Source organism: Stegostoma tigrinum, chromosome 12 (assembly GCF_030684315.1).
Source record: "Stegostoma tigrinum isolate sSteTig4 chromosome 12, sSteTig4.hap1, whole genome shotgun sequence".
In the NCBI taxonomy this organism is placed as follows: Eukaryota; Metazoa; Chordata; class Chondrichthyes; order Orectolobiformes; family Stegostomatidae; genus Stegostoma; species Stegostoma tigrinum.
Genome location: NC_081365.1, coordinates 23455904 through 23482485, shown reverse-complemented (window position 1 = coordinate 23482485; position 26582 = coordinate 23455904). Strand labels below are relative to the sequence as shown.

The 26582-nt window shown below is 43.1% G+C and overlaps 1 protein-coding gene across 1 annotated transcript in view; it reads left to right on the top strand.

The window, feature by feature from the left end:
- Nucleotides 1-16407: 16407 nt before the first annotated feature.
- The window catches only part of LOC125457017 (interleukin-10 receptor subunit beta-like), a 48731-nt gene continuing 38556 nt past the window's right edge, over nt 16408-26582 (top strand). Inside the window, exon 1 of the mRNA XM_048540697.2 lies at nt 16408-16557. Coding sequence (XP_048396654.1) covers nt 16506-16557 — 52 coding nt within the window. The 5' untranslated portion in view covers nt 16408-16505. The remainder of the gene's footprint in view (nt 16558-26582) is intronic.

Genomic DNA, 26582 nt, shown 5'->3' with positions numbered 1-26582 from the left:
CCCCTCGTCACTTACTACAAGATTCTCATCTCACCATTAAACTCTTGAGTGCAAAGGTCGGGCCTTTTCTTTTCAATGTCAAGAGTCTCACTTTTCTGATCTTACCATACTGGAGGAAGAGAAATCTATGGGTGAAAAACATTTTAGTTTTAGGGTAGAAAAAAAACAAAAGAATGCCAAAATAATAAAGGAGAAAGCCTCGAACCTAAAAGTAAGGTAAAGAAAAGAGCGCCGGTAATGCCACTCCCGCTGGCGACCCCGCTGATGTCACTTCCGCTGATGATGCCGACGATGACATTGACTCCACACCCACACACAGCCCTAGCTCTGCTACCAGCTAGCCCCAGCCCCAAGCCCTGCTGGGTATTCAACATTCACCCAGACCTCCCGCTCACCAAGGATGAATGGTCAGTCTTCAATAAAGGGCTCACCTTCATTCCCCTCCGCCCATTCATTCAATAAATGCCATTCACACTTGGTCATCAAACTGTTTTTCTGCCTCCTTTGCCTCCATGTTTATTTCTTTAACTGGGAGTCTAACCCATCCTCTACAAACCCCTTCACATATCTTTGTCCGGGGCACCACCCACGCCGTCCACCCCCTGCAAAGTGTCCAATTTCCTGGTCCCCAAAATCTCATCTTCACTATGGATGTCCAATCCCTGTACACTTGCAGTCCCAATGTGGATTGCCTAAAAGTCCTCCACTTTGTTTTTTTCACACAGTATTCACATAGAAATCCTACAGTGTGGAAACTGGCCCTTTGGCCCAACTGACCCTTGCAGCACCCCATCCCCTTATAACCCACCTAATCTATACATCCCTGAACACTACGGGCAATTTAGCATACCCAATCCACCTAGCTTGCACATCTTTGGACCCTGGGAGGAAACCGGAGCCCCTGGAGGAAACCCATGCAGGCACGGGGAGAATGTGCAAACTCCACACAGATAGTTGCCTGAGGGCAGATTCAAACCTAGGTCCCTGGCGCTTTGAGGCAGCTGTGCTGACCACTGAGACCCCATGCCACCCCCACTGCTTCTTCGTCTCCCACAGGCCCAACCAGCCCCCCTCCACCAACACCCTCATCCGCTTAACTGGATTAGTCCTTACCCTTAATAATTTCTCCTTTAATTCCTCCCACTTCCTACAGACTAAGAGGGTGGCCTTGGGCACCCACGTGGGCCCAAGCAATGCCTGCCTCTTCGTAGGGTATTGGAACAATCCCTCTTCTGCTGTTACATTGGTACTATTCCCCAGCTCTTCCTGTGCTACATTGATGACTCAAGCTCCCACGAGGAGCTTGAACAATTCATACTAACACTTTTCACCCCCACCTTAAGTTCACCTGGACCATCTCTGATACCTTCCTCTCTTTCCTTGACCTCTCCGTCTCTAAATCTGGTGACTGCCTCGAAACTGACATCTATTTCAAGCCCACCGACTCCTGCAGCTACCTGGACTATACCTCCTCTCACCCACTCTCCTGCAAGAATGTGATCCGATGCTCCCAATTCCTCCACCTGCGCTGTGTCTGCTCCCAAGATGGGGTGTTCCACTCCTGAACATCCCAGACGTCCTCTTATTTCAAGGACTGCAACTTCTCCCTTCCAATGATCGAAAATGGCCTCAACAACCTTCTCTTGGGATTCCTGCACCTCTGTCCTCACATCCCCTCCCCCCAACAAAAATAAAGACAGAATCCCCCTTATTCTCACATATCCACATCCAACATATCATTCTCTGCCACTTCCACCACCAACCATCTGACCTCAACCAGAGATATTTCCCTCCCCATCTCTATCTGCCTTTCATGGGGACTGCTCTCTCTGCGACTCCCTCATCCGCTGCACACTCCCACTAGCCCCACCACCCCCAGCACCTTTTCCTGCAACCTCAAAAAGTGTGATGCCCGCCCCTACACCTCACCCCTCACCTCCATCCAAGGCACAAAACAAACCTTCCTCATTACACAGGGGTTCACCTGCACATCTGTCAACTTGGTCTATTGTAACCACTGCTCCCAATGTGGCCTTCTCTACATCGGTGACACCAAACGTAGACTCTGAGACCATTTTGTAGAACATCCTTGCTCTGTATGTGACAAATGACAATACCTTCCAGTCGTCAGCCATTTTAACTCCCCCTCCCACTCCTAGCGTGACATCTCCATTTTGGGCCTCCTCCAGTGACACCACCCGCAAGCTAGAGGAGCAACACCTCATATTTGGCCTTGGAAGCCTACAGCCCGATGGCCTAAACGTGGAATTCATCAGTTTTAAAATCTCCCCACCCCAGCCTCATCCCATGCCCAACACTCCTTCTCATCCATGTCTCCTTGACCTGACACAACCTGTCCATCTTCTCTCCCACCGATCCCCCCGCCAATCCCACTCACCAATCCCCACCACTCCCTACCTGCACTCACCTATCACCATCTCACCGACCTTCCCCAGTCCTACCCCTTCTCACTCTTTTTTTTCTCAGCTCCTTTCCCCCTCCCCAAAATTTCAGCTTCCCTGCTTCTCTGATGCTGCCTGGCCTGCTGTGTTCCTCCAGCTCCACGCTGTTGTCTCTGCCTCCAGCAACTGCAGTTCTTACTATCTCATAAAGAAAATGCTACACTTTTATTGTAATAATAGAAGAATTAACACAATAAAGCTAATTGGTGGAAGTTAAGTAGGAGACCTATTGCAGTCGCCCAAATACCTAAGGAATCCTTGTCAAGAAAGGAAATAAGTGTACCAAGAAAGAATGTTAGAAGTGTAGGAGCAGTACAAATGGATTTTGTTCCCTTGGAACCTAAGTGGAAGGGAGAGATAGCTCCAAACTGGCAAATAAATTCTTCCTTGATTATTGCTGAAGAAAGTCAAGCCTTTGGAGGTTTTGAATATTTTACTTTATTTCAAAGGTAAGTTATTCCCTTTGTCTTCTAATCAAGGAGATAAACCTGCAAATATATTGAGAGACATTGGAGGAAGTCAGTCAGTTCAGAGCCTCCAAAGCAGTAAGGGGAGAAAAAAAGAAATTCTGAATGGTCTATACGTCAGTTTCGGAAAAGCCCCAGAAACAAGTTGTCAGATAGGAAACCATCCTGCAAGGTTGTGGAATGAATGTGTTTTAAGGAACTCATGTTAGTCAGTAATTGAGCTGCACTAGTAGCTTACTTAAGGGTTTGTAAGAAGAAAGCATCCAGTGAATGTGAAGGTTTGCTGGAAGAAAACCAAGCACAGCAGTATCAACTAAACCTTTAATGTGGAAACAGGGTGCTCCTTCACTGAGATTTGAGTTTCCTTAAACTTATATTTGAGGGTAATAGAGTTGAAGTTTTATTTCTGAGGTCTGTAATAATACCATGCAAATACTTCTTAAATAGTGTAAAATATTTTACATTTGATGCTATTTTGTTGAAAGCACAGTAGCAATTTCTATGAATATGTTCAGTGACTGATCACCGTGGTAACCAGATGGCAAAAGTACAATTTATGGTCGCTCAAGCCGAGTTTTACTCTGGAATCTGACTTGTCCAGTATTGGCGCAGCTGGGATCATAATATAAACACTAAAAATTAAGTCAAGCAACAACCTGCTTTTCCTTCAGGTTGTGCATTTAACAAAGTTACTGATGTGCTCTCCGTACCTGCAACTAATTTGAGCAAATAGTCAATGAGTTGGCACGGTGCCTCAGTGGTTAACACTGTTGCCACACAGTGCTGGGGACCTGGGTTAGGTTCCACCTTCGGATGACTGTCTGTGTGAAGTTTGCACATTCTCCCCATGTCAGCATGGGTTTCCTTCCTATTGTCCAAAGATTTGCAGGTCGGGTGGATTGGCCATGATAAATTGTCCATAGTGTCCAGGGCTAGGTGGATTAACCATGTTAATATGTAAGGTTACAGGAATAGGGTGGGTGTATGGTGGGCTTGGGCAGGATGCTCTTCAGAGGGTTGGCGTAGGGATTCAATGAGTTGTTATAGTTTACTTCATTGCAACTTGAACTTCTGTTTGCATTCAGAAAAGGTCTTCCATGAGATCATACCCAACACAATTATTTTGGTTAGGAGTCATTGTTTTCTGAAGAGACTTATTTGGAGGAGCAATAGGAAACAGAAAGAGACCTACAATTCCATGCAGGATTGACTGTTCTGCCAGTAAACATTACTGTGGAGCCTATGGAAATCAAATGGGGTCAAAACTGAACAGTAGGGCATTTAAAAAGGAATGGGTTCGATATCCATCGTTCCTGTAGGTAATGCAATTTACCACTGCTGAATTTTGTACCTGGAAGATGAATGCCTAAAACAAATGGAATCAAATTAAAGTCCATTGTGAAAGTTGTCCCGAAGATCAATGATGCCATAAAAGGTTAATTGTTAAACTATAGTGGATCCAGGAGCAGCAGGAAGGACTCGGCCACTGCTCCTTCAGGATACTGTCTACTTTCCTGGTCCCTTATCCCTGCCAACACCATGATTCCAATCTGCCTCCCATCCTTCCACCCAATCATGTACCACCTAACTGGTGGCTGTCTTAAAGCACCTATGATATTTAACCAACCAGCTACTAATTAACTTCCCTTTACCACTCAGATCTCGTAAGAACTGCAGATGCTGGAGTCAGAGATAACACAGTGTGAAGCTGGATGAACACAGCAGGCCAGGCAGCATCAGAGGAGCAGGAACGCTGACATTTCGGATCAGGACCCTTCTTCAGAATTTTCAGATCTTCTGATTTTCAGATTTTCTGAGAAAGGGTCCCGACCCGAAACCCCAGCGTTATGGTTCCTCTGATGTTGCTTGACCTGCTGTGTCCCTCCAGCTCCACGCTGTCCTTTACCACTTGTTTAGAATATGCAACTAATAAGCAGTTTATAAATGAGGGTCTGGAGTTAGGATAGTCAAACCTAGTGGTATTATTGCTGGACTGTTAATTTAGAGACCCTGATAATGTTCTGGAGACCAGGGTTTGAATCCCACTACGGCAGATGGTGATTTTGAATTCAATAAGTATTTAGAATTAAGAATCTAATGTGACTGTGAATCTATTGCCAACTGTTGGAAAAACTCATCTGGTTCACTAATATCCTTTAGGGAAGGAAACTGCCTTCCTTACCTGGTCTGGCCAACATGCAACTCCAGACCCACAGCAATGAGGTTGACTGTTAAATGTCTTCTGGACAATTAGGGACGGACAATAAATGCTGCCTAGCCAGCAACACCCTCATCCTGTGAATGAATGAAAATAAAAAATTGACAGCGTGGAGTGCAGGCAATGGAGCTTTAGACAACAGAAATTGTTGGAGAAACTCAGTGGGTCACAGGAAAGGAAGCAAAGTTAATTATTCAAATCCATTCGTCCTTCTTCAGAATAGTGGAAAACCTGTCTTTTTGGACACTCCAGACAGAAAAAGAAAAATGCAGTGGAGTACAGTCTTCAATTAGTCCCATGGACTTATTTCCTCATGAGCAGATCAAAAGTCAAGCATTGAGAACTACTACTTCCTATGTTAATTCTCAGTGTATACTCACAAGCTGCATGTGCCAATTGTTGGTTCCCTAATCGTAAAGCCAGTGATTTCTTGTAAACAGGTTTTTTTAAACTTGAAGGTGTTTTCCCCAAGTCCTCGCTTAATCATACATTTTGATTATCAGAGGTCCTCACTCCAAAGGCTATTCTTTATCTATGTAGTAGGTATTACAGGCTAGTATCACAGCCAGATACTACTCTATCCTTGCACAAAGTTTGTGTTGGCAATTTTCCAAGCAAGACATATTGTGAAATAGTCAGAGTTAATAACGAACTGTAGCTAATTAATTGCCCTTCCCTTAGGGCAGCACAGTGGCTCAGTGGTTAGCACTGCAGCCTCACAGCGCCAGGGACCCAGGTTCAATTCCAGCCTTGGGTGACGGTCTGTGTGGAGTTTGCACATTCTCCCCGTGTCTGCGAGGGTTTCCTCCGAGTGCTACGGTTTCCTCCCACAGTCCAAAGATATGCAGGCTAGGTAGATTGGCCATTCTAAATTACCCATCGTGTTCAGGGGTGTGTAGGTTATAGGGGAATGGATCTGGGTGGGATGCTTCAAGGGGCAGTGTGGACTTGTTGGGCCGAAGGGCCTGTTTCCACACTGTAGGGAATCTAGTCTAATCTAAACCAAAGAAATTCAGATGTCAGTGCTATCCAGCCATAAATTGCTAATATCACACAAACTGGGAATTAAATTCAGATTTTCTTGCATTTAATGTTCAACTCTGTTAAACAACTGGCCTGAATTGTAGTTGTTTTGTATCATTTGATGGTTGTTAAGGTGAGAAATATCCTTTGCTTCTGCTTCAAACTCAGTCTTAAAAGCCTCAGTTGTCCTCATAATTGCCTAAGAGCAGGTTAGTTGTTTCCATTTTACCTTCTATTGCAATATCAGTCAAGTATTGCAAAAACCAAACACAAAGCAAAGCTTCCTCTAGTCTAATGCTGTAACCCAGCCCTACAAGGGTTGCCCCGCCCATTGTACTATGGCCTGGTTTATTTTGGAAATCAGGAGTTCTGCCCCCAAAAGGATATAGCTGCTAGGACAACTGAGGCTTTCAAGATTGAATCAGTGATAATGGGAACTGCAGATGCTGGAGAATCCAAGATAATGAAATGTGAGGCTGGGTGAACACAGCAGGCCCAGCAGCATCTCAGGAGCACAAGAAGGGTCTAGGCCCGAAACGTCAGCTTTTGTGCTCCTGAGATGCTGCTGGGCCTGCTGTGTTCACCCAGCCTCACATTTCATTATCTTTCAAGATTGAGTTTGTTTGATTTTGTTATGGAACAGAATCAACGGAAGTTTTGCTAAGACAGGTAAAAAGCTGAGGTACAGGTCAGTCATCCAATTGGCAGAGTGAGCTCGGGGACTGAATGGTACGCACCCTGTGCAAAAAGGAAGTCATTAAGTCATCACTATTCCTTAAATAAAAGTACCATCATGAGCAACATAATCTTTCTAGGTGTATCGCCCAATAGATAGTTGGTAAAAGCATTGTTTTATTTCAAAAATATACATTATTCATTAAAAAAAAATCTATGTATATGTACATAGACACAAATGCAGTTTGGTTCTTACAGCCGCTTATCAAGGAAACAAAGAAACATTTGAGTTTGGCTGTATCCAAGCAAACCAAGGACATCTCTTACAAGACTATATTTACATAGATTTGAGGCTCTAGGAGGGTCCGATCACTGAATGGACTCCATCTACCTTCAGTAGGAAGGCCTCTCGATGGTCTTTCCCCACTGTACTTTGGCAGTAGCTGCACCAAGCTTTAGTGTGTTCCTCAGCATGTAGTCCTGGACCTTGGAATGTGCCAGTCTGCAACACTCAGTCAACTCCTTGTTCTGGAAGACTAACAAGTTTCGGGCCGACCAAAGTTTCAGGTTCAGTCTCTGATTTTCAAGGATTCTACAATTCAACACATCCTTCCTGAACTAAGGACAGAAAAAATGCCTTGTTCTGTAAAGTTGGGCACACAAATTGATTGTTTGAAAGAGAAAAGGTCAGGCACAGATACAACCAGGCCAGCTGCTAACGGTCCTAACACCTCACCTCTCAGGGATGTCTTTCATAAATAAGAGAAAATTATAGCAACACACTGTTTATTTCCAAACAAACGTCTAACTAAAATAGAAACATAAGTGAATATATGACAACCTCAAGCACACAGCACTTAAATTTAGTTCAGGTTGCTTATGTAAATCAGCAACAAAATCTCAGTGGGAATTAACAAAGTCATCTCAAATCATTGGAAGTAAAAGAAAGATCTTGGGAAAAAATTAAAATTCTATCCATCTTCCACTATCCATACACCTGATCGCATCTGAAATTCTACTATTCTTGTTTTAATTCACATAAAATTCTAATCACCCATTATCCCTCTGTTTGTAGATCTACATTAACTGCCATTCCAAGAGTGGTGTGAATTTAAAATTCTCTTCTTTGACCTAAAATATCTCTATGGCGTATGCCCCTCATTGTCCCTCAACAGTCCTACAAAGCACTGAGAACACACTCTTCTTACAATTATGGTCCCTGTTTTTTAATTCATTCACAGGATGTGGGCATCTCTGGCCAGGCCAGCATTCATTGCCCAGAGGGTAGTTGAGAGTCAACCTCTTTGCTACAAGTTGACAAGTCATATAGGCCAGACCAGACAAGAATGAGTTTACTTCCCTAAAGTACATTGGTGAACCAGATAGGTTTTTTCCAACAATCAACAAGAGATTCATGGCCATCATTATTTTTATTGAATTCATGCCATGGTATCTCCAGGTGACTAGTCTAGTGATAATATCATTAAGCCATCACCTCCCCTCTTGTGCATCTCCTACTTCCTTCACCCTGTCATTGATATCTTTGTCTTTTACGATCTGAGCTCCAAACTCTGGAACATAGGACATAGGAGAAGTATTGGGCAATTTGCCCTCAAACCTGCTCCACCATTCAATAAGGTCTTGGCTCATTCTGGCTGTAGTCTCAACTTCACTTTCCCATCTGCATCCCACATGCTTTGACTCCAAACTTTGGAGTTCCTTCACTAGATCTCCACCTCCTTCAAGAAGTTCATAAAAATTTACCCGTTTATCGGCACATTTGGCCAAACGTATACATGTCCCCTGCTTTGGCGGCATGCTAGCTTTTGTCCTGTGAAGTACCTTGGAACTGTTTACAATATTCAAAGTGCTGTATGAATACAGGTTGCTATTGCAGGTGATAGATCAATTGTGTTGCAAATGTCAATCACTCATTTCAGGTGGCAGTCATGTGAAAACTATTCTCTGAAACCAACAAAAACTGCAGACGGCAAAAATAGCCAACTGGTGAAAATACTTCCCTTATTCATTTCCTTGGCACGTGTTATGATTGCAAAGTGTGTCTCAATTCAAATAACTTGAGATAATGTTACCTTTAAAGGGGAATCTGAAATAATAATAATAGAAAATATTTAAATTACACTCGAATCTATGGATAGCTCAATGTTTTAGCTGGAAATGTTTAACCCGTATTTTACTTTAAATGTACAATTTGCTAAAAGCAACTTGGCTGGTAAAGAGAATTTTCACTCTAGTGTAACTGTATTTGGTTCCTCATACCTTTGCTCCAGAACAGATGGTAGGGAGTGATTAACCTTCAGGATGTTAAAAAAAAAACACTCATATTAGGTGGGGTGAGGCTGGGGAGAGGGGATGGTTTAGATCTTAAAAAAATGAGCAACGTGAAATTCAAACCCAGCTCAAAGCATATCGAGAACGCCCTTGACCGCGTCTCCCGTATTTCCCGCAACACATCCCTCACACCCCGCCCCCGCCACAACCGCCCCAAGAGGATCCCCCTCGTTCTCACACACCACCCCACCAACCTCCGGATACAACGCAGCATCCTCCGACACTTCCGCCATTTACAATCCGACCCCACCACCCAAGACATTTTTCCATCCCCTCCCCTGTCTGCTTTCCGGAGAGACCACTCTCTCCGTGACTCCCTTGTTCGCTCCACACTGCCCTCCAACCCCACCACACCCGGCACCTTCCCCTGCAACCGCAGGAAATGCTACACTTGTCCCCACACCTCCTCCCTCACCCCTATCCCAGGCCCCAAGATGACATTCCACATTAAGCAGAGGTTCACCTGCACATCTGCCAATGTGGTATACTGCATCCACTGTACCCGGTGCGGCTTCCTCTACATTGGGGAAACCAAGCGGAGGCTTGGGGACCGCTTTGCAGAATACCTCCGCTCAGCTCGCAACAAACAACTGCACCTCCCATTTGCAAACCATTTCCACTCCACCTCCCATTCTCTAGATGACATGTCCATCATGGGCCTCCTGCACTGCCACAATGATGCCACCCGAAGGTTGCAGGAACAGCAACTCATATTCCGCCTGGGAACCCTGCAGCCATATGGTATCAATGTGGACTTCACCAGTTTCAAAATCTCCCCTTCCCCTACTGCATCCCTAAACCAGCCTAGTTCGTCCCGTCCCCCCACTGCACCACACAACCAGCCCAGCTCTTCCCCCCCACCCACTGCATCCCAAAACCAGTCCAACCTGTCTCTGCCTCCCTAACCGGTTCTTCCTCTCACCCATCCCTTCCTCCCACCCCAAGCCGCACCCCCAGCTACCTACTAACCTCATCCCACCTCCTTGACCTGTCCGTCTTCCCTGGACTGACCTATCCCCTCCCTACCTCCCCACCTATACTCTCTCCACCTATCTTCTTTACTCTCCATCTTCGGTCCGCCTCCCCCTCTCTCCCTATTTATTCCAGTTCCCTCTCCCCATCCCCCTCTCTGATGAAGGGTCTAGGCCCGAAACGTCAGCTTTTGTGCTCCTGAGATGCTGCTTGGCCTGCTGTGTTCATCCAGCCTCACATTTTATTATCTTGGAATTCTCCAGCATCTGCAGTTCCCATTATCTCTGGCACACTTTTTGCTGCTTTTCCACTTCTGGATAACAAGTTGCACCTGTCTTGGAGAGACAGGGCACTTTTATCAACATCTGTAAATCTGGTTTCCAATGTGCAGTTGGGGCCCTGATGTAAATTTACCTGCTGCTGGCTCCAGAAAAATTAATTGCCTTCTGCAGCACTGCTCATGGACCAGGAGAAGTAGGAGTGTTCCCCTGGATCATTTAGGGAAGAATTTGGCCTCCTTTCTACTAGTAATGTCCTCTCTATATTGTCTCCAGCAATCACAACAGATCACACCTTCCTCCACACTCAACCCTGAGCCCTGAACTGCAGTCTACACATCTCCTGATTTCAGGGACTGTCCCCCAAAGTAACTCTGACTGCAATTTCCTGTAGCGGGTTTCTCTTTTGACAGCCTGTCAATTTTCGCCATCTGGGGGACATGAAACAGGATTTAAAAAGTGATAATTAGGTCCAAACATCAAATTAGTAAGACCTTTACAGTCCTGGCCTACGCACTGTATTCATTTATTGTCATAGAGATGTACATCATGGAAACAGGCCCTTCGGTCCAACTCATCCATGCCAACCAGATATCCCAAATTAATCTGGTCTCACTTGCCAGCATTTGGCCCATATCCCTATAAACCCTTCCTATTCATATACCCATCCAGATGCCTTTTAAATGTTGTAATTGTACCATCCTCCATCACTTCTTCCGGCATTCCATACACATACCACCCTCTGCATGAAAATGTTGCCCCTTTGGTCTCCTTTAAATCTTTCCCCTCTCACCTTAAACCGATGCCCTCTAGTTTTGGGCTTCCCCACCCCGGGGAAAAGACCCCGGTTTTTCACCCTATCTATGTCACTCATGAGGCTATAAGCTTCTATACTTTCAACTTTCCTCCTTGGTCCTGTTATGTATATATATTGAAAAGTTTCATGGTTTCATCAGTTGAATTCTCTATTTTATGTGTCCTCCTTTCATTTTACTTATGGCTATGGTTCTGTGGATAACAGACATCGATTTTTAAATTGTCTTGGAATGTAGACATCTCTGAAAAGTCTAACATTTATTGCCCAACCCTAACTGTCTTCTGGAAGGTGTTAGTGAGCCGTCTTTTTGAAATGCTGCAATCCTGAGCATAAGTACACCCATATTCCATGATTTTGACCCACCAACAGTAACTTAACAGCGATATCTAGTACTTCCAAGCCAGGATACTGTGATACTTAAGAGGTGAAGTTGTGTGTAGAGGTGTTCCCATGGGTCTGCTGTTTTCTATTTCCTAGCTAGTAGAGGTCATGAGTTTGTAGCTGAAGGATCTTTAGGAAGTTGTTGTTAACATATACAACAACATATACTGCTGCCACTATGTCCTGACAGTGAGGGAAGGAACATTTAAAATAATGGATAGGCTTTAATCACCATCATTTAGTACTGGACGGTGTCAACCTTCTTGAGTATTGTTGAAGCTACACTCATTTAGGCAAGTGCAGGCTAGTTGATTAACCATTATGGGGGGGAGGTAAATGCAGAGTTATGGGGATAAGGCAGGGGGCTAGGCCTGGGTGGTTGCTCTTTGACATGTTGATGCAGACTCGATCCATCCTGAAATCATAAAATATTGGCTAAAAAGGTTGAGAGTGGTACTTACACCTCTGAGTGAGATGAATTACTGCAAATGTTCCAGACAACTCTATCACCATTGTAAAGTAGGTCCTGTCCTACTGGTTTCAATATCCACCAGACGTATCAACATAGTTGTACACAGTCGGGAGTTACTAGTCCTGGGAATACTCAAGATTGATTCTGAAGACCATGAAAGTCTCAAAGGTTCAGATCAATCACCGCCAAGAAAACCTCTTGACGATGGGTATTTTTAGTATAAGGTAATGTTTATGAAGGATGCCTGACCAAACGTAGCTGGATTTATTGCTATCACATAATAAACTTTCCTGTTATCTCAGAACAGTGGCTCTTCTAAAGGTTCACCGCAGTAATGTATCCTCTAAGACTAATTATATATAGAGAAAACAAAGTCAAACAAGTATTGATGGCAGCAATCTACCTCAAATAACCCGTACCAGTACCACATACTGCTAGAGGTGGCAAATACCACAAGCAGCGGTCATCTGGGAAAAATACCTCATCAAATGTGGACAAAACCTGTAGACCTCAGGAGCCTATCAACGAATTAGTCGATTGGCAAGCATAAGCATGTGGCAACTAGAATTCAACTTAGAAATGTGTGCAATAATCTATTTGGGTAGGGCAAATAAGGCAAGAGATCACACAGTGTATTAGTGAAAACTGAAGTGTAGAGAAGCAGAAGGAGCTTGAAGTGAAAGTCCAATGATCTCTGAACCAAGCAGGATAGGTCACTGAGCTAGGCTTCTTTGTTCATGTGATGTGGGTATTGCAAGTGGGGCCAGAATTTATTGCCCATCTCTAATTGCCCTTGCAATCAGTTTAGAAACATCCACATTGCATTTGTTCTAGTGTCAAATGTCAATCAGAACAAATGAGGAAGGCATCAGAGATAATGGGAACTGCAGATGCTGGAGAATCCAAGATAATAAAATGTGAGGCTGGATGAACACAGCAGGCCAAGCAGCATCTCAGGAGCACTGATGAAGGGTCTAGGCCCGAAACGTCAGCTTTTGTGCTCCTGAGATGCTGCTTGGCCTGCAGTGTTCATCCAGCCTCACATTTTATTATCTTAAATAAGGATGGCATATTTACTTCCCCAAAAGGGATTTTATAACAGTGATAAATTATGGTCAGCACTAATGAGACTAGCTTTTAATTTCAGAGTTTTTAGAAACTTAGTTTAAATTCTAACAGTTGCCATGGAGGGATATAAATCAACATTCCCCAGAACATTAACCTGGGGTCCTGGACTACTCTAGTCTAGCGACATTACCAATACTCCAATATGTCCCCTCAAAAAGGTTAAAAAGATTTAACTATTACTATCTCATATTGAATGAGACATGGAATACAAGATAAGGAAGATAATATGCTACACTTTTATAAGCACTAGCTATGGCACAGCTAGTCCTGCACACAGTCTGGTCATCACATTCCAGGAACGATGTGAACAAACCAGAGAAGATACAACGTAAATTTGCAAGGATATTGCCAGAACTGGAAAATATTAACAATGAGGAAAGCCTTAAAAGGCTGGAGTTGTTTCTTTGAAATAGAGGACACTGAATGGAAATTTACTTAAAGTGTTTTAAATAATGAGCTGCCTAGCCAGAATGGACAGGAAGGATTTCCCTGAGCAGAGAGACCAATAACTACGGGGCACAGTTGTAAAGTGTTGTGTAGCCATATTAGAGGGGAGTTAAGAATTTTATTTTTCAGCCTAAGGATCTTGATATCACTGCCTAATCAGCTTCTAAAAGTACTTGAAAATGCACTTGAGCTCACTTGATAAGCACAGTTCCAAAACAATCTTGAAATGCAATATCATTTAGAGCAACTTCACTTAATCAGTACCCTACCTTAAAGCCAGCACTGGTTCAGAGTACATGGCAACAATGTGCATCATCTATAAAGTGAACCATAACAACTTGCCAAGTCTCCATCAACATCATCAAAGGTGGAATCTCAGAAGGTTGAGAACGCCAACATCTCCAAATTCCTCTCCCAGTCACACATCTCGATGGAAAATGTACCAATATGACTTCATTGTTACTATTTAAACAGCACTGGGCGTATCTTTAACAGAGTGATTGCAGCGGTTCAAGAAGGTGGTCCATCACTATCTCTTCAAGGGAAATTTGTTATGGCCAATGACAGCAATACTTGCAGCACTCCATACGGCAAGATGGCAGAATCAACTGACATCTGGAAATAGGTAAGCCCTTTTAATTGTATAAAATGATTTTTTTTTCCTTTTTTGCATTTTGTGTTAGAATTGCTTTAATAGAGTGGACTTTTCCTAGCAGTAGCCTTTTAAATTCATGTTTTTAATACATCATAAGGATGCTATGGCATCTTTTTTTAAGAGAGGGGATGTACATTTTCTTTTCTTCAGTGCAGTTGTAGCCTTCAGTCTTGATTATATTTAGAACTTTGGCTCGGAACTCAGACATGTGATAAATGGCTGTTTCAAGAATAATTTTTCAAGAGATGTCACTGTTGCAATTTGCTTTTTACCCTTTAGTTTCAATTTACCATCACCACCATCTTCTAGTACTCATTTACTGCCATAAATAACTCCACAGGTTTTGATATGTTACTACATGTGCTATATGTCACGGAAAATTGGGTTCATATTGAATTAGATATCTGCAAGTTTGCTAACAACCAACAACATACATTCATGTGACATTTCAGACTTATATATACAGTTTGATTTATGTCTTGCTTGGGTAACTATATTACACATTGAGTTGACTGCACAACAAACAGTCTGATTAGCAGATTGGCCGTCCGCCATAATGAATGATGACTGATGGATCAGAGAGTAAGAACGAGACCTCCTGTATGAGCGTTGCATGTTTTGATATTATCTATCTGTCTCAAAGATATAATGTCTTTCTGAAATCTGTGCAACAATACAATAGAAAGTATTGAGGACCTCAGACCTTATTCAATTCAAACAGAAAAATAAGTCACTGGTGTCAAGCCAGACCACAACATAAACTTGTTGGTCTTGTTTGGGATCATAACATGGGTGAGGATGTGAGTGGGAGAGGGGTTTGGTGGAAGGTGGATGAGGGACCTGGTGTGGTTAGAAATGTAGTTACATTAGGTAGGAGGGGTTGTCAGGGATTTGGGCAGGTTTTTCTTGAGGTAGATGTCTTTAAGTTTATTTACAACACTATTTACACAGCTGCAATATCATACACTTACAAAGCCTGTTCTTTTTCCACTGATGTTACTGCACATTACATACAAGTAACTGACTAAAGACACTAAAATGACTCTATTTAAGATAGAGTGACTGAAAGTGAGGTGGGCACTTTTATAATACATCACATAAAGGGACAGTACTGGATGGAATCTGTCAAAATGCAACAGGGCTCTTGTGCAGAGATAGTAAGAACTGCAGATGCTAGAGTCAAAGAAAACGCAGTGTGGAGCTGAAGGGACACAGCAGGCCAGGCAGCATTAAAGGAGCGAGAAAGTTGACGTTTCGTGTCGGGACCCTTCACAGTTATAATGTCCCCGCCTCTGACCTCGGACGCCGGCTTTAAGCCCCAACTGCTCCAAAGGTGCGTTATAACATCCCTGAGCATTGGTCAGAAAGTATCAGCAGCTTTCGAATAAATAAATCAAAACCCCCCAAAGTCTCCAGCTCTAACTCAAAGCTGGAGACGTTAGAGATGCAGATAAAGATATCAGAGATAATGGGAACTGCAGATGCTGGAGAATCCGAGATAACAAAGTGTGGATGAACACAGCAGGCCAAGCAGCATCTTAGGATTTCAGATAAATATCGAGTTCCTTGTTAAAGCTTCTGGAATATTATCTAATTATACCTGATCTCCAGAAACCGAAGACCTGGATCTCTCTCTCCCTTTCCTTATTCTATCAAAGCCCTTTCACAATTGTAAAGACTCCAATCAGGTCCCACCATAGCCACATCGAGATAAAAGATCTCCATCCTGTCTTATTCTCCCCTGACAGCTATAACCATTCCCGGTCTCAGACCATTTCTGCACTCTCTACAATGTCTCATACAAACATTTCCACAATATGTAGTAAATCTGAGTTGATTAGCAGTTGAAGGTTGAAGAGTGGCGTGTTGCTTTTGGGCTGTCTTTGCTTAGGAAGTTGTCATCCTTTGTGCACTGGAAATGCAGGGGATCTTTGACCAAGAGGCTGTTTTTGTTATTTTGATTTGAGAGCGTTGTGTTTTGGCTCGGGTCCCAGTTACGCTTCGCGTCACGCTCTGTCGGGGAAGGCGGTGAGGAGGAGGCAGAAGGAGCCGGGGTTGGGTAGTGTGTGTGTGCGGGGCGGGGTAGTCAAGTCTGCTAACGGACAGCCACCCAGAGAGGGAGCTGAACACAGTCTACCCGAGAGGGAGCAGCTCAAATATGATCTCTCTGATACCCAGGATCTCCGTCTTCGGCTTGTTGTGGGTGCTGGGTAAGGAGCGTGTGTCTGCAACCTTTTCCTGGGTTAGGGGCTGGGGAGACTGGGATCTGGCCGGAGGTAGGGCTGGGCGAAGCTGCTGTGTTCCGAGCCCAGGGCCGGCCTGAGGGGCACACCGTGCGGCTGGGTCTGGAGGGACCCGGCCGCCGGGACTCTGTAAGCACTAGGCACGGAGGCGAAGAGGGTGGGGGGAGTGCTGGTGGACGGGGATACAGAGAGGGTGGGATCGCCTTTCTCATTCACGCAGTGCCTCTCCCCACCCACCTCCCCGGATCGTTCGGAAACCTTCAGCCGGAGGAGACACTGAGAGCTGGGCCCGGCTTTCTCATTTCGAATCGCTCACTTCCTTCTCCCGACCTTGTTTCTCTTTCTCATCCGCAGCCAAAGAGATTTGAGTTCATAGACCCAGTACTCCCTCCTGACACCCTTCCTCCTCCGGCTCTCTAGTGCCGGCTCCCCTCCTTCACTGCTTTCCCCCTCCGGATCCTCACTCGCCCCATCCCCCCCATCACTCCCATCCCCCCCATCACTCCCATCCCCCCCATCACTCCCATCCCCCCCATCACTCCCATCCCCCCCATCACTCCCATCCCCCCATCACTCCCATCCCCCCATCACTCCCATCCCCCCATCACTATGTCCCTCTTTCCAATTTCCTCTTCCCCTCACTATCCTCCCCACTATCCCCTATTCTTCCCCACTATTCCCCTCTCCTCTGCCGCTAACCCTTTTCCTTCCCAACTATTCCCTCTCCTTCCCCCGTCATCCCCTCTCCACCCCCACTACCCCCCCTCCACCCCCACTACCCCCCCTCCACCCCCACTACCCCCCCTCCACCCTAATTATCCATGCTCTGCCCCCACAATCCCTCCTCTGCCCCCACTATCGCCCTCTCTGCCCCGACTATCCCTCTTCTGCCCCCACCACCCCCCTCTCTATCCCCACCACCCCCCTCTCTATCCCCACCACCCCCCTCTCTATCCCCACCACCCCCCTCTCTATCCCCACCACCCCCCTCTCTATCCCCACTATCCCCACTGCCCTCACTATCTTCACTGCTCCCTCACTGTCTCCATCATCAAAACAGCTCTCTCCCAATATTCTCACCCACTATCCCCCTTTCTCTACTATTCTCCCTCACCACTATCCTCATCAACACCTCCTATCAATGGCCTTTAAATGATTGATTTTGTTTGATTAAAAAAAATCTTTACAGGGGTTCGATAGTGGGCCATTTATAAATGGCAGATGATTTGTGTAAATACAGTATCTGTGGAGCTGGATCGTGACTGAAACCATAGAATCGTAGAATGTTACAGTGCAGCCAGTACTTTCTGGTTTTACTTTCACAAATTTACAATCTATCTCACATTCATTGAAGCTTCTCCTTCCTGAGTTCTCTGTGGGAAAAGCTGGTTTGTCCCACAGGTCAACAGTATCCACCATGTACCCATGGGGACAGCTCCTAAACCAACCCCCAACTCAAAACAGTGAAATCAAAACCCATTTGAGCCACACTGGCTTTCAAGCCAATCAACTCCTCCCCAGAAAGTTCCAGTTGCTATAGCAACATATAGATTTGCATGCATGCTATATCTAGAGGTAGGGACAGTGATGGTAAAGGCTCAAATTTGTTTCAGCCATGTGACTGACCAGGATGATCTCCTGCTCTTATTGCCTGCCATGTGCAATTGTTGGCAGCATTTACAAGTTGATTCTCAATGTGTTTGGCCATGTTATGAATGCCTTCAAGCCCTGAAGTGGGATTTGAACCTGGAACTTCTGGCTGAGAAACATGGGCACTACCCACTAACCAGACTTCCTACACTTTGGAGCATCATGAATACTAAATAGATGAGGAAAGCCATTGAGCCCATCTGAGGACTTACGTACAGAAATAACCTGCAATTCTACCAACTACACTTGATTGTCACTTAAGTAATTCCATTTTTGTTTGCTCTCCCACTCTCGCTCCAGTCAATCTATCCTGAAACTTGTTTCACATTAGTCTCTGTTTGTGTGAAAGCTTTCAAACATGACTTCTAAACTGATCTTACTTAGTACTGAACACAGCCAGCTCCCGTATCCACTGGAATCTTCATATTTCATTCCCATTCTGTGGTTCTTAATTATAAACAAAATGTGTTATCTGAACATATGTTGCATATAGTTTTAAGTACCAGAAATCCTTTTGTAAGACAAAAGCAAACATTTAATGTCTAATTCTCAAGTTGAAGTTACAATTGGATTTAATAGCAAAAAGGAAAATGAAATCAGCCAGCCATCAAGTTTCCCAATTACATTTGAACGATTCTTCTGGAAGGTGTGTATTATGGACTTTGGGAGAGGGTAGGGTTGGGTTTAGCCATGGTCTTCGTACAATTGATTATCCTGCCAATAATCATTGCATATGGCCAAGATATTACTCAGCTTCTGGAACCTTAAAGATTATTGCAACGAGACTCAATCAGGTTGAAATTGATCTTGAATGGCTAATTGGACAAATCTGGATAAATCAGATTGAAATGAATAGACTGTTTTGTACCATGCCTGAAACCTCAATGAACAATAAATGGGTGTAAATTGGGTTCCTGATTTGCTGTGATCGATTTAGCAACATCATCCAAAACCAAATTCAACCACCATGTTCCCCCATTCAGCATCCCTGTACAATAAGAGAAAGTATGTCGAGGAAAGAAAACCCTGGATAGCATTTTGGCCATCAACATTTTCCTTTTGTCAGCCATGTGCAAAGTGTAGGAAGGAATAGTTCAGAATCTTGTGGCTTGAAGATTTTATTTTCAATTTTGCTCTGGAAATATGGGTGATGATTTTAAATTTTCATTTATTGCTCATCCCTAGTGAACTTAACGGGGTGATGGTGGGATGTCTCTGTATTCTGTGTATATGATGTCATGTGACAGCTTATTTTGTTGTAAGGAAAATTGTTTAGCAGCAATGCCGCTATGCTATTTCTAAGATGTGGCATTTGATACAAAGCAGAACATGTATAATTTGTTGTGGGTTAGACACTACTTACTCTGTGAATAGTGTGTTGATGTAGCTGGCATGCTGGAACATGTGTTTGTTAAGGTTGATTGAAGTAAGATAGACATTGCATGATACATTGATTTAAAAAGATGAAATTCTGTTGAAAAACCAAGCCTGTGTTTCCTTTCTGTGGAAAAAGATCTTGAGTTCCCAATTTGATTAATGGCATGCAGTTAAGGAGGAGCTTGTTGGTTGCATCTGTGGTTTGGGTCATTTATACTTGTGATTTCTTCCTTTACTCTTAATGTGGATATTCTTGAGTAACAGTGATATGTTTTGCAGTAATAAATCTGAAATGGAGGATTTACAAAGACTGACAAAGAGTGGAAGATTCCTTACAAGCAGAAACACATTTAATCTTCAGTGTTCTCATCATTTAGCTATGTGTCATTTTACCAACCTCATGTGGAGATTCACGTCCTGATTTTTGCATACGACTGAGACTTCCTCTTTAGCTGTAGGTACTAATGATATGGATGGTATTGTACATCTGTCAAAGATGTCAAGCATACTATATCTCTAGAGATCGGGTGGCGCAATCATTTAAATGAATGATCTTGTACCACCTGGGACTCTTGTTTAAATCTAACCAACTGTGATAGCTGATAATCTTATTTTTTTGGTAACTGGGATCAGTCCTGAATGAAATGAATTTAGTCAGTGTGAATTCAGCTTCTGCTCGTCATGGACCTGAAATTGGTTAGCTGCTTGCTGTCTATGAGCAATTATGGGAATGCAACCTCAGAACTTTGGCAAGGTCGGGTGAGATCATCTGCTGCACTTCCTTTGATGGCTAAACAAGATCACTTCTGGAACAGCAAAGTCTGCCATGAATGCCTGTCATGAAGTTATCCCTTGCTGTTGGAGTGAAATGATCTTTACTGATGCCTTAGTTTTCAGGCCTGCTGTTTTGGTCTTTGGATCGAAATGGATAGTCATGTGACATTTACCATGAGGCACACATTCTATAGGCAGACATCTTAAGTTTCACTTCAGTAAAGTCTTAGTGTTGAGGACACTGTTGTGCTGTATTTTTGCAAGATGGTGTCAGAAGTGATGTGTGTCCAGATCTGGTATAAAAAGCACAGCTGTGAGCTGACTGATACAGGAAAAAAAAATGAAGAACATGCACTTCTTAAAGTAAACTGGTTGCAACTTTTCTCCTATTAACACCTGTTCAATTGACTGGGGATCTGAAGCAAAATTTGGAATTCTTCCACGAACAGTGAGAGATTTATAGTTACAATAAAAGCAACTAATTATAATGGTTTCAGTTTCCCAACTGTAAATTCTCCCTTTCTGATTCGTTGGAATTTTAAATATAAATAACAAAAAGAGAGAACTCATAAAAGCACAAGAGAAGGTTGTGAAATATAACTGAAAAAAAGGGGACAACTTATGGGACTGGTGCTGGGAGAATGTCAAGGGTCATCAGTCCAAGCATTATGCAAGCTCCAGCTGAGATGAGTGACATTTATTTGTTGTGTATGCTATGGAATTCCACATCCTTGCTCGTGTTGTCACAATGGGTCCTCAGAGTAATCTGCCCTCTCAGCACAAGAATGGTGTCATTATAAAGCTTTAACCTTACTTTCGAGGGCTTCATTTTTGGATTGCTGTTCACTTTGCCCATGTCTGTGAAGATTACGATGTTGCACAGTGTTTTTTTTATTAGTTCACTCATGGGATGTTGGTATTGCTGACTGGCCAGCATTTATTGTCCAGTTCTAGTTGCTCATGACTAACTGATGGTGAGCTGCCTTCTTGAACCATTGTAGTTCATGTGTTGTAGGTAGGCCCATGGTACCATTAGGGAGGAAGTTCCAGGAGTATGACTCAACAATGCATGAGGTTATATTTCCACGTCAAGTGTTGAGCAGCTTGGAGAGGAACTTGCAGATGGTGTTTTTTCCATGTATCTGCTGCCTTTGACCTCTGAAATGGAAGAGGCCATTGTTTTGTGTCTATCTGACATTCATATTGACCTGATGTTTTTCTTCTGCAGTCCTCATTCCAAAAGTTACAGTTGAACTAACCTATTGTATGGCATATAGTGATTTGTCAGAATCTTCAGCCAGTATCTCTCCGGTGGCTACCTGCACCTGTTTTCTTTTAGTCACGTTCTTGCATGCAAAATGATTCAGCTTCTTGCAGTGCGAGCACTATTTTACACCCAGTGGAGATGCCTCTTCACTTTGCATGATGCCTTCCACAGCAGTTGCATCCTACCATTAGCCTCAGTTGTTCTACCCCATATATCTAGAGTATCTGTCAGCAGAACACAAGACCTGATCTGTTCTGCCATGAATATGTTGATTTGCAACCTCAGTATTTCTGCACAGGAAAATTGCTCTCCTGAGTGCACGTTTGTCTTCTCTCAGTTGGTATCCTTTCAAGTTTAGATCCATTATTCCTAATACAATCCCATCTCTATTTAGCTTATTCTTTAATTGTGCAAATTTACAGGTTTCTACAAGCTGAGTTAATAATGTTGCATGCTGATAAATGGACTTTTTTTAACTTTGTTCCCTAGTATTGAATATGTATTATGATGTGGAGGTGCCGGTATTGGACTGGGGTGGACAAAGTCAGGAATCACATGACACCAGGTTATAGTCCAACAGCTTTATTTGAAAACACAAGCTTTCAGACCTTTGCCCCTTCTTCAGATGTCTGTGAGAGAGGTGATCAATTGATCAATTAAATATTAATCATTTTAAACCTTTTAACTGATTGGAGATTTAACAGCATCTGAGGTTTCTTTAGTACATCCTCATCAGTGGTGTGACCCGTTGATCTTTTGCTTGTAAATTCTGTGCCTGATACCCATCTCTCTCACAAACATCTGAAGAAGGAGCAAGGCTTAAAAAGCTTGTGTTACCAAATAAAGATGGTGTTGTGTAATTCTAAATATGTATCATGCATGTGTACTTCGTCACTTGGAGTTCAAAGTCTTCCATCAAAACTTTCACAGTTTCTGATGTTCACAGGGATTTAAGATGGAATATATTTTGAAACAATCAATCCTTTTCCCATAAGTGATTAAAAGATAGTGATTTGTACTTCTTTACTTGTTCTGGCTTGCTCAACGAATTTTGACTTGCCAAAAGAACAATCCTAGCTGAGTACAAAAATGTGTTCACAGGTTTAGGATGTCTTTATGGAGAAATAGATAAGAATTCAACATCTTTTGAGGAAAGTTCCAGCTGCCCTCAATACCAGCCAGAAAGAAAAGATAGAAGAGCTGAAAAAGAAGTGATCTCTTTTGTAAGAGCTGTCACTTTCTTGGTTAACAGCATGTCACCAATGAAACAACCTGGAAAGTTGAGAACATGTATTGGCCAAAAAAAAATTAAAGCTTTGAATAGATTTCACTAACACATGTCATCCACTGAAACAATTTTGCTGCAACTTGCGAAGCCAAAATTTTTCATCATTCTAAATCACATGATAATTATTGGCAAACTAAACTAGATGAAAGCAGCAGTTTTCCAACTATATTTTGGTCACCATCCTGGAGATACAGATGGTTGCACATGTTCTTTGGCATTCCCACTCCTCCAGAAGAGTATCAGTGAAGACAACATGAAATAATTAGTGGCCTTCCTCAAGTGGAAGCTAAAGCGAATGATCTGCTAGTATATGGAGACACAATGAAAGAAGCCATTGCTGACTGTGACCAAATCTGATGCAACAGCTCGCTGATTGAACAACAAAAATTACAATTGAGGATGCTCAATGCCAAGCGCATTGGCTATGTACTGACGCGTCCGCCTAGATCTTGAAAAGGTGAGAGCTGTATCTAGCAGTAACGCAGTGCCCAACAGATGTAAGTGCAGTGCAGCAATTTATCGGATTTGTCAATTATTTAGCAGAACTCTTGCTTAATCTGTGGTTAGAGTGTGAATCATTATGCCAGCTCATGATCAAGGACATGTAGTGGTACTGGGGCACAGAACAAGAAGCAGTATTCATTGAAATCAAAGAACCAGTGTCGAAATACAGTGGTATAAATGGAGAAGCCACCTTACAGTGTGAAACCAGTGACACAGGACTTGGAGCAACTCTAATGCAGAAAGATCAACAGGTTTCATTTGTATCCAGAGCACAAACAAATACAGAAAGACATTATTCTCGGAGACTGAGAACGAGTGCTGACACATTGTCTTTGCCTGTGACCACTTTCTTCAGGATTTAATTGGAAGTAACAAAGTGACAAGCCGCATCAAAACATTTTCCTCAATCTGCTACGATCTGCTGCAGAGCGACTGCAAGAATGTTATTCTGGTTACAGAGATACTGTATGATATACAAGCAAGGGAGGCAGAAACATATTGCAGTCATGCTTTCAAGAGCAGCTTGCCCATTGAAGAAAATGGCACATGCGAAAACTGAGTACGATATCTACCAGATTCAACATAAAGCAGCAGCTTATCATGTTCCGGAAGTCATCAGCCCTGCAGAGACACTGAATATTACAGACAAGATCCTTGCTCAGATCAAGCAAGCGATCCAACACGATGCAAATCTAAGTATTGTAAGAACTAGCAATATTAAGATGGTTCGAGAGTATCAAGGACACATCTTTTGCTATTGGAATATATTGGGTATGCAGAAATGAATTGGCAGGTCACCTATTGCACAAGTGAAATAATAGAGTCACTGTCCCAAATGTGTTGAGAGGTACTAAAGTGCATCTCTGCAGGCTAGCAAGGAATCGAATCAAGTCTGAGGAAGGTAAAAAACACGATTTACTGGCCAAATATGAGCACCAAAATCAAAGATGACATCAGCCAATGCAATGCACCTCTGGACCAGGTGGGACTTGAACTCATGCCTTCTAGTTCAGAGGTAGAGACAATACCAGAAGATTCCCCAAATTGGCTATGCAATGTCAAACCACGCAAGCTAGCGAGATCCCAGACAGACCATGGATGAAACTGGGAGAAGAACTCTTCACACTCGCAGGCGCTGATTATGTTGGCACCACAGGCTACTCTTGTGACTACTGGGAGTGGACCAGATGACTTCAATGTTTACAGCAGAGATTGTCGAGAATCTAAAAGCACACTTTGACCATTTATAGCATTCCTGATACAGTTATGAGTGACAATGGTCCTTAGTTCACAAATGAAAAATTTAGTCACTCCATGAAAGTTTGGGAATTCGACACCAGCCATCATCTCTACACTAGCTCCAGTCAAAATCATCAAAGGAATTGTAAAGAATTACGGCAAATCCAGCACATGCATCCTCAAGCAGAAAAACACCACAAACTGAGAGCATGGAAAGAAGCTCAGTACAATGTCTAATGTTGCACTGCAGACAAACCACTCTTCCAAAGCTTAAAAAAAACTACTGAAGCCAGCGGTAGTGACTTGTGTGAGAAAAAAATCAGTGAAATAGCAGAAAGTGAAATTTCATTTCAAAAAGACTGCTAAACTCATTGCCAGAGTTAAGCATTAGAGAGCCAATGTGAGTACGAACATTCAGTGATCTCAAGAAAAGCCAGTGGCAAGGTGACAGCATGAGACTTGCATGGACTAGTTATCACGTCAATTGTAGCGAGTGACTAGAATTATGGTTGTAATGACAGGCACATATACCAGCTAAAGCTGTGTTCCTCAACTGCAGGCTGCTGATCAGGGTGAGTTGAATGCACAGTCTATACAGAACACAGATTAGACATCAGAACCGGAGATCCACAGCAGCCCAACAACAGCTGCCATAGCAACAACGACTGATGTATGATGGAAATAATAAACTCCTAAGGCATAAGAACAGTGATATCTGTAGTTGGTGACTTCCCTGGCCAAAACTGTATGTGATAATTCTGAATTTTCTGAAGAAGGGTCGAGGCCCAAAACATTAGCCTTCCTGCTCCTCTGATGCTGCTTGGCCTGCTGTGTTCTTCCAGCTCTACACCTTGTCATCTCAGATTCTCCAGCATCTGCAGTTCCTACTATAAATGATAATTCATGCCTTTTTCTTCATTTCAATGTCAAAATAGGATGTTTGAATATAAATGGAATTAAATAAAATGTCTGTCCTAGTCTGCCATAGTCATGTGATCTCTATCATGGGGCACACACCCTGGAGGCAGACATCTTAAGTTTCACTTCAATAAAGTCCTCATGCTGAGCACACAGCTCTGCTATACACTTAAAGCAATTGGTTTTGGGCTTTGGTAATACCATGGTGGTGGCAAACTCCTGCCCACAGCTTAACATTGACTACCTCCCCAAAAAATATTTCCAGGCGGAAGCAGCTAGCTTCCAAACTGACTCCATGCCAAAGACAGCAATCTTTGATTAGAACAGGAATGCTTGGCTTAATGTTTTCCCTCAAAGGGTTTAAAACACACAATGGTTAATACTATTTGGCAGTAAGTTGACCAAATCAATCAGTAGGTTGCAAACAAATTTGTGCCATAAATGGTTCTATTTTGAGTGGATCCTATATTGCATTGTTTATGGTAACTTGGATAGCACATTGTTTTATTCCATCAGTCTCTGCACATGTATTCCACACATAGTCCTTAAATTGGACTGATCTCTTAATGGTATTCATGGGTGTTGCTATTGTTGGTTGCTCGTCTGAGTGATGTTGTTTCACCAGTGAATGTATGGATTATTGTGTTGCTATGGTGTAACTGTGTATATCCTCTTCACTTCCTGCACATGGTCATAGCCTGTGGTCAAATAGTTATTACTTTACAGAAAAACCTTCCCAAAAATTGGCAGAAATTTTCAAATGTGTCTCCTAGAACATGATGGGAGAAAGTGGATGTTTTCAACGTAATGGACTACAGTATTTTGAAGTGTGCTAAAACCAATCAATGTTAGCAAATGGCTTGGAGCCTTACATATGGTAAGTCAGAGGGTAGATTTCTATGAGAGCAAATGCTGCAGGTGTGGCACTAGAAGTGGGGATGCATCACCAGTGAAAACATTGTCTAGTCAGACGGT